General features: G+C 49.6%; 1 protein-coding gene across 1 annotated transcript in view; it reads right to left on the reverse strand.

The window, feature by feature from the left end:
- Positions 1-9,317: 9,317 nt before the first annotated feature.
- The window catches only part of SLC6A2 (solute carrier family 6 member 2), a gene marked incomplete at both ends in the record, with an annotated part of 34,164 nt that continues 31,186 nt past the window's right edge, over positions 9,318-12,295 (reverse strand). The window contains 5 exon segments of the mRNA XM_082862798.1: positions 9,318-9,415; positions 9,418-9,703; positions 9,862-9,962; positions 10,937-11,036; positions 11,994-12,122. Of these exon segments, the coding sequence (XP_082718924.1) occupies positions 9,318-9,415; positions 9,418-9,703; positions 9,862-9,962; positions 10,937-11,036; positions 11,994-12,122 (714 nt within the window).

Consider the following 12,295-nt stretch of genomic DNA (forward strand, 5'->3'; position numbering starts at 1 on the left):
GCTAATAAGAAAGACATCAGAAGCCAATCACTTGCCAGCACTTTCAGGAGCCTCTGGTTACCACACTTCTGTCTCCAGCTCTTCTGGGTCATAGCTGAGGTCAGGGCCTCCCTGAAACATGGCCCAGCTGAGGGAGCATCTCCCTTGCCAGCAGCCTGATGGGGACTGACAGCGGAGGGCTTGTGAGGCAGCCAGGTCCTGCAGGAGGTTGGCTGCTGCCTGGCAAGGCTTGTGGAGGCTGGTATTTCCGAAGCTGGAACTTCCTGCCCAGTGGTCACATGCACTCAGGCCCAAGGAGACTCAGATTTGGCTACTCAGACCCCAATTCAAACCTCTGGGGCAGTTTCCTAAGGAGGGAACAAGGGAACAGAGACATTGTTTCGGCTACATGAAAGCACAGCAGTAGCTGGGTTGCCTTTGAAATGGGCAAAGATGGGTGAGAAGGAGAAGAAATAGATCAGCATTATGTAACTGACATGTACTAAACATATAACAACAAGCTGTGTAAGCTAGCACTATTCTGAATCCAATATTAATATTTAATCCTACCTATGATCCCATGAGGTGGTGGGGTCATTGTCATTCCCATGGATCGATGATAAATGAGGCAAAGGGAGGTTAAGTAACTTGCCCAAGTCTTCACACAATTGAGTGATGGAACCAGGATTTGGATCCAGGCAATGTGGCCCCAGAGAGGTCGGTCTTAAGTGTTCATCATCTTTATTCGATCCTGCTGACCTTCTTGGCAGTGTTATTCCCACTCTTCAGAAGCTAGAGAGACTCAGATTTTACATAACTTGTCCAGGTTTCCACAGGAGTAAGTAGTAGAGTTGGTATTCAAACCCAGGTCTAATCTGGCTCAAAACCTTTGTTCTTTTCATGAATCCAGGGCAAACCACAGACCTCAGGCCAAATCCAGCTCACTACCTGTCTTGTAAATAAAGCTACTTTTATGCTACAACAGGAGAGGAGTACTTCTGACAGAGACCTTTACAGAAAATGTTTGCTGAAACCTACACTAAAAACGTAGAATGGGTGAAAAGCAGCAACTCCCACTTCTGTCTATCAGCAGCTACCTAGAAAGGTAGTCATTCACATTTTAGTGTGAATTCAACAATCATATCTGTGGTTGCTCCCTGAGAGTATATCATAGAGTCAAAAACAGAAGGGGGGACTTCCCTGGTGGTCCAGTGGTTAAGACTCTGCCCTTCCACTGCAGGGGACATGGGGTTCCATCCCAAGTCAGGGAACTAAGATCCTGTATGCCACGCAGTGCGGCCAAAACGCCCCCCAAACAAACAAAAAAACAAAAAACAGAAGGGACTTTACAGAATCACCTAATCCAACCTTTTCATTTTACCAATTGGAAAACTAAGGTTTAATAACTGTTGCCAGGAAAACAGATGAGATATTGGATCTGGGGTGAATTAAAATGAAAAGTCAACATAATGCAGGGTGATGGAGATTTAGAAATGAACTCTGTTGTCATACTGATTTCATTTGGGGTGAGGACAGAGAGAGATGCCACGTACTATCGGAAGAAAGAGGCCCCCAAAGGTAATATATACCAGTGAGTCTTCAACATTTGAGAATCTGATGAATGTATCAATTCTCTCTCCCGGAAAGGTAGACATAAACTCATGCACACAAAAATTTGCGTTTCATTTCAGAAGGTTCTGATATTTCTGAAGCCTATCCATGAACACTTAGTGTTAATAACCCCTGACCCATTGCACAGATGAACAAATTGAGGCCCAGGGAGAGACTCCACATATCAGGGCCTTTTGGAAGGAGATAAAAATGAAGCTCTATCTCTCCAAACATAGGACAGGAGTGCTATTAAAATTGGGACATTTCAAAAGCCCACCAGTTTCTTAAAGTGAAGCCCACCTGTGAGGCTTCTCCAACTACATTTGTCAGCCTAGGGGACAGAATGGCAGCCAGCCCCCCAGAAGAGCTGCCCTTTCCCCCTCTGCTCCAGGCTCCCTCCTCTACTCCCGCAGGGCCCCTTATTAAATGTCGGCAGGCGTGAGGGGAGGGCTGGAAGCAATGTGGCTGCCTTTTGTTTGATTCATTATAATAAACCCTAACTCCAATTCTGGAGGTAAAATTTAAATGATCAGATGATAATACCCCCTCTGGGATGTCTGCCCAGCTCCAATTCGACAAGCCAAACCCACCCCGACATCTTTGGCATAAATGTATTTGACTCTCCCAATGCTGCTGTGCAAGGTTGGGTTCATGGCTATCCAAAAAAAAAAAAAAAAAAAAATTCCATAAGCTCCAAATGGAAGGGACCTTAGAGGTATGTAATGCCCTCTCACACCCCTACCTGACACTGAGTTCCCTCTACAACCTCCCTAAGAGACATCACTGGGGTGCTCACTACTTCTGGCACCATCCCATTCTCTGTTTGGCCTCAATTCAGCCCTCGGGCCCACCACCCACTCCCTGACGGCCTTTACATACTTGAAGACGTAGACTGAATTGTTGGTTGTCAATACCTCCCTTATATTGGTATCACTGTCTATCTGCTTACTTGCATTAAAAATAACAATGTAAGGTCATACCTTCCCCAAACAATACAATATAGCACTAAGGCCCTAAGTGTTAGTGTATCCCTCTTCCCAGAAAAATGCACACAAGTGCTAAATTGCACATTCATTTCCATCCAACTGGAAGTTCTGATCCCCTTGAAATTCAGCCCTAGAAACAAAAAAGTGAAACTACTAACTTGGTATCCACTTTCTACTTAAATAAAAATGTGTCGGGCTTCCCTGGTGGCGCAGTGGTTGAGGGTCCGCCTGCTGATGCAGGGGTCACAGGTTCATGCCCCGGTCCGGGAAGATCCTACATGCCGCGGAGTGGCTGGGCCCGTGAGCCATGGCCGCTGAGCCTGCGCGTCCGGAGCCTGTGCTTCGCAACAGGAGAGGCCACAACAGTGAGAGGCCCGCGTACCGCAAAAAAAAAAAAAAAAGTGTCAATCTCAGAGCTAGGATTACAGATTTAACTCCCCCCTAGTCTTCTGTTCCATAGGTTATCAAGAGAGTTGTTTGGGGTGAAAGGTGGGCCACTATGACCAGAAGCTCTACTTTACTAGCTGGAGGCTGATCACAGAAGACCCATTGGACTTAATTTGTAGCATTTTACCTTCACGCCAGAAAGAATACCACTACCAGATACATGGCACAGGAAATATCCTTTATTATTCTGTACACTTAATTTTCCATGAAGAGAACAGCTTTTAAAATAAACGCACACACCAGATATAGAAATATGCATGACATTGGAACAGTCCATGACACAGGGCACCACTGAAAGAGTCCTTATTTACATAAAAGTGGAGAAACAGAGGGATGAGGGCGGGAACCCCAAAAGCTACTTCACGTTCACCAGAATTTTGGTGACTTCTATGATCGCAGCTATAGCCATGCTGCACATCGCAGAGCTGTGGATTTTGGGACTCATAAGAGCATGACAACTTACCCTCAAATTCCGCAAAACAAAAGGGTTGGATTTATTTTTTAAAATACCAAGTGTTTCTGGCATCAGTTGAAGAAATATTGTCGAAAGAGGAACTACTGAATGTCCAGAAAAATCATAGTTCTGATATGTCTGCTCAGTAGTAGGTTATTGGTCACTAGATCATTCTGGAATGTCCTAAAGTAAACCGTGTGCTTCCTTCATTGTAAATTTACAACAATAACATTGTTACAGAGACAGGAAATTTTATTTACTGGATGGGACCTTTGATCTCTGATCCAACCCTTGCTTTTGCAGACAGAGAACTCTGAAGCCCACAGAGGTGGAGCCCCTCTCCCCTGGTGACCCAGTAAGACAGCCGTAGACCCAGGTCCATGCAACTCTAAATGCTGTGCTGTTTCCCCCACGCCACACTCCCTCTCTGTTCTTCTCCCTTCCATGGCTTTCAAAGGAAATAAAGAAATGAAGTGAGCTCAGTGGGCTTCTTACTAAGAAATGATATCTTTGGTAAGAATGTTTGGTCTCACATTAACGGGATCATTTGGCAAGAGACTGGCTCCCACCTGGGCCGGAACCCCTCTGAGAATTAAGGCAGCTTTTAGGACCTTTATTTGGCACGATATTTGGCAAGAGTTGGCAGGTCCCCTTCTCCTCTGTCTCATTCGCATCTAGAATGAAGACCGACTCACAGGTAGACACTAAATGATATAATTAGACATTGAGTAGATGTTAATGGGATGGTATTAAACAGATATTTTTACACTTCATGGAAAATAATTCCTTAAAAAATCTGGTAAAGTATCAAAAGTGCTCTATACCGTACACAGGAGCACCCTTATCCCGGATAACCTCTACTATCAAAATAAAGGCCTCAAATAAGAAGTCAAACATTACTTATGATAAAGCCCATGCTCCCTCTCCAGCGAGTGTGGGTGAAAGGTGAACCCAGAAGGTCTGCCAGCACCTCCTCGAAAATGTCCACGGGTGCCCCGGGTCCCCCCATCTCCAGAGCCCCTCCCCAGGCTCGGGAGCCAACTTCCCCCGCAAGGCAGCACCCCTGGGTTGGTTGGTGTTGGTTCAGGTAGCACCACATCTCTGATTCGCCTTCAGACAAATGTCTGGAGGCAGAAGGGCCACGCGCAGATGGCAAAGAGCAAACGTCAGGCTCTCTCTGAAGGGTGCCCCTGATACACAGGCTTTTCTGACTCATTTCTGCCAAGTAGGCTCAGCTTTTCACAACCCACTGTTCCCTAGAGTGATTATTTTCATCAAAGGAGAGCAGCTAAATCATTTCCTCTCTAGCAACCAGTTAGAGGAGAATAAATGACATCCCCCCACCCCCGCCTTCTTGCAACACATTGTTCTTTTGCTAAGAAATATGCCTTGGCCACTTGACTGGATGGATTTTTGTTTATGTTTAATGACAGCCCTGGGTGGGGTGAACCATATTGTGCTGGGAATTTCAAAGTGCTCTCAGCTGAGAGTCAGGGGCTCTGACTTGAGGGTCCAACTGGATCCCTTAGTAGCTGGGGAACCTTGAGCAAGAATGACTGAAATGCTGGACCTTGGTTTTCTCACCTGCAGAATGGGGACACAGAAGCCAGCCCTGCAGTACTTGCTGGGCGGATGGGAGTAAACGTGGATGAAAGTGCTTTGTTAAAAACAAACAAACAAGCTGTCACACCTAGGGAGGAATTACCCTTCACGGGGCGGGCGGATTCAGTCACTTGTGAGGCCAAATTCCATCAGTGACGGGTCACCTTGCTCTCATTCCCAGACCCCTACCTGTCTGTTCCACTCTGTTGGATGCTCCCAGGCCCCCTCTTTTTCAGGGTCCAAGACACCTGCCACTTGGGCTGTCTCAGATTTTGAACTGAACTTTTTATATGGAGAGATCCAAGGTCTCCTGATTTTCCTACTTTTCTTTAAAGAATGCCATAAGGACCCTGTCCCTGGGAGAAAACCACCGCCATGCCCCCAGCCAGCCCATCTTCCACAGACTGCATGATCGATAGATTAGGCTCAGTGACACCCCACTTTCCCCAAAGCACCTTTTGGATGTGTGTCACCCTCTACTCCCAGTGGAAATGATGTGGCCTTTTTTTTTTTGCCCAAGATTCTGCAACAGGGGCTCCCACAGTCAGGACAATGACCCACAACTCTAGATTGCCAATGAGAGCGTAAGAAACTCAGACCATATGTTAAAAAAAAAAAAATGCAAATGGATGCCACTGACTTACCAACTACAAACCGCTTCTCTGAATGAGCTGAGACCAGCCACCAGCACCACCAGAGGGCACCACTTATAAGTTTGTATCAGAAATCAACCTGAAATTCTCTACAACCGCCAACCTGCTCCGTCAATTGAGACTATTCTCCCCTCAACCTGAGTGACCGGGGTGCTATATGCTTGGTTCCATGCTGCCCTCCGCGGTGCAAAGTACGGCCCATGAGGAGAGACAAAGGGAGTGTTCAGGGCCCACTTCCCATCACTTGAGACTTCTGGTCCAGGCTGGGTGGGATTTCCCAGGGACAGGCTTTGCAGGTGTCTGTGAACAATACAGAAACAGACAGCCTGTCGGGCTGCCGTTGGACACCCACCTGGCCCCGTGAGGACAGCAGAGGATCCCGTAGCGGAGACACGCAGCCGGCCTTGCTGGGTTCCTGTCCTGAGTCCCCCAGGAAGGTCTCAGGAGCCACAGGTAGGCTCCTGAGCTCCGTGCATCTGACAGAGCGAGACCCGCCTGTGGTCTCTACAGACTTGTCTGCTGCTTCTGCAGAAGACACTCACTGTGACACCCATAGCTCTGGACCCTCTGAGCGCCAGTAACCAGAAGAATATTCCAGAACACACACAAATCAAACCCAGGTCCACCAGAGTGAAAACTAACTATGAAGATTTCTGCTCACGACCCCCCAGAGCTTCTATCCACGGACTTCATAACAGCGACAAATATCCCCAAGCCCCCCAACCAAGGTCCAGACAGCAGAGCACTGACCGGGGCAGACGAGAGAGGCAAGATCTCTGTGCCTCCCAAACCCAGCTGGGCTTTTTATTTGTGTTTTGGTTTTACAGTGTCTGACCAAAAAGCAACATCCTCTGTCTGATCTGGTGGACTGAGGATTTCTTCTGCGGCCCAAAGTACCAGCAAACGAGGTGGGGACGTCAGCTCGGGCCGGTTCCCACACTGGGTGAGACTTCCTCAAAACTAAAGAGGTTCGACGGAAGTCATTTTTCCTGTTCCCTCCTCTCCTCCTCTCCCACAAGGCTTACCAATCCAAGCTCACAGCCCTCAGGCCAGGTGAACAGAAAGTGAACGAAAACCAGGTCACTAAATCAGTTGTAACTTGGAAAAGAGGAAGAGGGGGGTCGGAGAGGAATCCCCAGACAGTGTCTGGGGTGGTAGGAAACCTTTGACCTGAACGTTGGTGCGGCAGGGTTCCTCCTCGGGGTCAGATTCAGATGGCCAGCCAGTGTTCCAACTGCAGAGGAAGATGGCAAGGCTGTTAGGCCAGGGCCAGGGCAGGCAGGGACTGAGGGACAAGGGCCAGCTGAGAAGGGCAGTAAGACACATGGAGGGGCAGAAAACATAGCTGTTTCCTTCAAAGACCCGCAGAACACGCAGGCCAATCCCCTAACTGTCACGGGCACCCAGAAAGGGCAAAGGAGCCTTCACAAAGTCACACAGTAAGTGTGAAGCAGGGGGGCTCACCGGGACCCTCCTGGCTCCCCCACCCCCATATTTTACAGGGGAAAAGGGTAGGACTCAGGTCAACACGTTATTGATGTACCTACAGCGCTTCCTTCAAGATAAGAAATCCTCAGCCTAATTTGGGGATACTCCGTGGTCACAACTCAAAGAGGGAGAACCGAGTTTAGGAAAGTCTGGGCATTTGGTATCTCAGGACCAAGGAGTGGAGGGGCAGGCGACAGCTGGTAGAAGGCAGAAGACAGGCCCCTCTCCTCCGGTTTGTAACATCACACCCCCAGGGGCTATAGCCCACAGCTGCTCTGGGTTTTCTGGAGTGTGGTGTGTGGTCTTGCCTCCGATAGCACAGCAGGGAGCAGTAGGGCCCCCGCCCCGTGGCCCCCATCAAAATGGTCCAAGCTGCACCTACTTGGAACTGCCTGACGTCCCTCTGGGCCACCAGGTGATGCTCGTTCTCTGGGGTGATGCCATAGGCCAGTCTCTGTGAAAGGATGGAGAAGGGGAGGAGGCCTCAGCTTGGCCCAGGGACACCCTTCCAGCAGCCCAGAGGACACCACACATCAGGGCCACCTGCTATTTGGCCCTGAAGTCTCACATGGACAGCAGGAGAGGTTCGTACAAGACACTCCCCACCCTGGTTAGTTCACTTTGAGACATTCATCCAGTGAATGTTTATTGAGTCAATGACTGTAGTCACACACTGGCCTAGGCCCTGGGGATCCAGAGCTGAAGGTCACCCACACATTTTGCTTTGGGAGAGCTTACAGCTCATGGAAGGGGCTGACACTGAACAGAAACACACACAGGCAGTTTTACAACCACGATTGGAGTCAGTGCTGCAGAGGACAAGTTCAGAGCACAAGGAGAACTCAGTGATGGGACCTCAGCCCTGCCTGGGGATTGGGGCCGCCTTCTTGGGCTGTAGACACAGGGTGGACTCAGGGAATGCGTCTGGAATCAATGTCTGATCACTAGAGGGGGATCCCAAAGTGTAGAGAATAAAAAGCTCAAAGCAGGTCCTGGTTCCACGTCCGGAATGAGCTCACAGAACATGGATCCTCCCAGTGACCCAGAGGTTCCTGGACTTTGGGATTTCATGGACAGGAAACATGTCACAGGGGGAGGGGGTCCCAGCCCTGCCTGGGACCCTCTGTCCTAAGTTCCTGTACAGCTCACTCCTTTATGTCCTCCTGTGTCTTTCTGTCCCCTCATGAGAACATGAGCTCCGGGGAGTGTGTCTAGAGCTGAGGATACTGCCTGCCCCGTACAGATTCTCAGTAAATATCTGTGAAGGGAGTGGATAAAGGAATGAAGGGATGAGATCTTTATAAGTAAGGGCATGAGGAAATGACTAACACCATTATTTATAAAAGAAAGGGCATTTAACAACCAAACTATAGGAAAGACATAATTTTAATTAAAACGCAGATCATGCATATATGTACCTGCAATGTACACAGGTCAAAGAAGAAAATGTATTTTGGAAATCTCTGGTTTAGGCTGATCAGGTATCAGGTTCACAATAGAAGCAGGTGAAAGCCAAGATACAAGGTCACGGTGAGTTTGGATGGGGAGAGTGGGGGACATCTGGGGACATGACAAACCTTAGGATGTGGGACACAGGAGTGGGCACAGTTAATGCAGATTAACTGCTCTTTAGGGGACTGGAGGGCTGAGCTCCTCACATAAGCAACGGTAGGAACAGAGTGGGAGCACACGGTGCATATGACGTTCAACACGATAGCAAGTGCCGCGTGGTGACCATCTACCGTGTGCCAGGCCCTGCGCTAAGCACTTCCTTTCACCTTTCAAGGTCTGTATGATTACCCCAGGTTACAAATGTGGAACCTGAGGCTTGGGGGTAAATAACGTGGCCAACGTGGCAGGTCCGTCTGACTCTAGATTCCGTGTCCTTCTGTCTCCCTCTCTCACCCCAGCGGGAATGACTCGGGATGCCCCCTCCCGTGCTGTCCCCCACCCTCCCCCAGGCTCGGCCCAGAGCTCACCTCGCGAAGGGAGCCCCGCGTGCTGAGGAACTTGTAGACGACGTAGGCAGGCACCAGGACCATGGAGGAGCCCGCGATGCCCCACCCGACCCAGTTGGCCCAGAGTGGGAAGATGTAGTCATCGTAGGTGAGCGGCTTGAAATTGATGATGCTCACGACCACCACAAACTGGGGGGAAGGGACAGAAGGAAGAGGGAGAGAGACAGGGAGAGGGAGAGAGAGGGAAGGAGGCGGGAGAGAGGGAGAGATGCAGAGAGGGACCAGAGGGAAGTGAGGGCCAGCGTGTGAGATGGATGCAGGAATGGAGAAGATAAGGAAGGAGGGAGATCGAGAGAGAAAGGAGGAAGAATCCAAGTAAGGAAGGATAACAAAAAGGAGACAAAGAAACAGGAGCAATACAAAGAGAAGAAGACTAGAAAGGTGACCTTGGAACTGAGTGGTGGCACAGACAGCCCCCGGCCCAGACCTGGCCCCAGGCTGGCGACCCCTCTCATGTGCAGCCTCCTGGGAATCAACAGGGCGGAGCATCCTGAGCATCTGTCTGCGTGACCAGGGCCCTGCATCCCAACCTCCTCCCCTTAGAAGCAAAGATCCCCACCCCCACCCTCACCCCAGACACACAGCACCCCTCACCCGAGGATGCCCAACCACACACTACACACCAGGAGGAACGCAGGGCTGACAAACTTCCAGCAGAGTCTCCAGTACAGGCCCGGCTTGAACCCCATCATCTGCTGGATGTCGTTGCTGAACCTGTCCACACCTGCGCACACACAGGGCAGGCCCATCACAGCGGCCCCTGCAGAGCCTGGGGCCACCGCTGCTGCCTTCCCAAGAGGGTCTGTCCCCAGGTGGACAGCAGAACAGTATCTCCTAAGACAGGGATACCCTGGCACTTAGGAGACCTGGGGATAGGCACTTGGCTGGTTCAGAACAGGGGAGAGAACACACTCAGGGGTAGCATCCCCTGGTAGGTGCCGCCCCAATTCCTTTTGCAGAGGGAAAACCAGGGCTCGGGGAGGGGAGGGAACTTGGCCCTGGTTACACAGCCAGAGTGGCCTGACTCCAAAGCCCAGCTCTTTCCTCCCGCTCCCTCCTTCTTAAAACAATGATGGCTGTGTATATAGAGCTTTCCCCGACTTTAATCTGGTAGAAGAGACCAGACTCTTTCCAATGAGTAGAAAAGAGTGAGTGACACATGGGGAAAAAATGAACAATGACAACACATTTCACTTTCTACCATGTTCTCCCCATTCAGCTCTGGAATAAGGTTGCCAGAGAAGATAGAGGACACTCAGTTACATTTAAATTTCGGAGAGACAACAAAAGTCATTTTAGTTTAAATAATTTCATGCAATATTTGGGACATATACTAAAAAAATGATTCATTATCTGAAATTCAAGTTTAACTGGATGTGTCGTATCCCAGATTTGCTAAACCTGGCAACCCTACTCTAGAGTGAATTACATGGCTTGAGGAGCAGCATCTTCCTCTGAGTTCCTCTCTAACAGCTGACACTGATGCCTTTGGGGCCCTTGCCTCCTCCTTTTAAAGGGAGCTCATGCAAAGATGAGCTGAGGGCTGGAAGAGCTGTGCCCAATAAGCAACTTGCTCAACTCTGGGATCAGCCAGTGACTGCCCTGGAAATGGAAAGCCCCTTTGCACCTCCAGGTGAAAAGGCTCCAGAAGCACACGGGGCCCGAGGCTTTTCCACACGCTCAGGACCCAGCACGTACCATAAAACCAGGAGACGCCTATGGCCTCCATGAGCACAGCAAACAGAATGGAGGTTCCCGCCGCAAACGTGTCCAGCAGGGTCAGCACGTATATTCCACCCTGGGGCATGGACAGAGAAAGCCTGAGGCCATGATGGATAGAAATGGCTATCAACTGTTACATCCATCAAAATTGAGCTGTCCCCTGTCCCGCTCACTCAGAACTCACACCCACCCCCAACACAGGTAATGGGGTTTCTGGTGCTACTGTGTTGCTGCTACGTATTCTATGTATTCACTGGGTCTGAGGGTAGGGACTTCAGCCAGTAAAAAGCAAGATGGATTTTATCAATGAAAAAAAAATGTTGCCTGCCACGTCAGTAAACAAAAGATGTTACAGCCATCACATTATAGCCACCCCTCTGAAGGTGAGCTCTGAGGAAATTCAGGATAGAAACAGGATGCCCGCCATCTAGCAGTCAGCAAAAAGCTTGGATACTGGCCCTAGATAGCTGAGGTCCATATCAAAGGAATGATTTCAGTGAGCCCAAACTCTTGCATCTTCCCATACACGGAAAAGCACGAAATTCCTTAACTTGAGATGTCTGGTTTTCTTTAGTCAACAGTAATCTTTTGATGTAACAACTACCTGGTCTTTGTCGCAAAAACTCATGTATCCTGGATCCTCCCTTACCTCTCTGGAGCAGTCCCTCAGAGCTATCTGAGATGCTGTGTCCCAGGCTCAAGTCCTCAGTTTTGTCCACCGAACAAAACATAATTCTCAGCTTTCAGGTTGTGCACTTTTTTCAGTTGGCAGTTTAAAATGGACTTTTGCTGTCCCCCCAAACCAACAAGCAGTGGAAAGATTTGTCTGGATATCCTCAGGCTCAGAAGGGACAGATAACAATGGGGTGTAACCCTAAGGGACTGGGCCACGGAGTTCAGGATACCAGGCACTGCCATGGTTCCCCTGAGCTCACCCTAGCCCTTACCCCCCAGCTTCAAGTCTGGGAATATCTGGCTGGATTGAAATGCAGCCTCAGAAGCCCCAGGTGACCCAGAGCCCAGCCCCCCTCACCTTGGTTATGCAAAACAGGGCCAGAAGGAAGGTTCCAAAGGAGACACCAAATGTGAAGAGTTTCCGGTGTCGTTTCAGGACCTGGAAGTCGTCGGCCAGGCCCGTGATGACCGCCTCCATGCCTCCCATCTGAAGGGAACCAGGCAGGTGGGATACAGAGGTGAATGAAAAATGTTGTCCAACATATCAGCAAACAAAGGATGCTGCAGCCATCAAGCCATCAGCCACTACTGCTGCCCCCTCAAAGGTGCACCTGAGGGGACTCAGGATGGGAAAGAAAGGATACTGGCTCTACATAGATC

The sequence above is a fragment of the Leucopleurus acutus genome (assembly GCF_964270905.1).
Source record: "Leucopleurus acutus genome assembly, chromosome: 20".
Taxonomy (NCBI): Eukaryota; Metazoa; Chordata; class Mammalia; order Artiodactyla; family Delphinidae; genus Leucopleurus; species Leucopleurus acutus.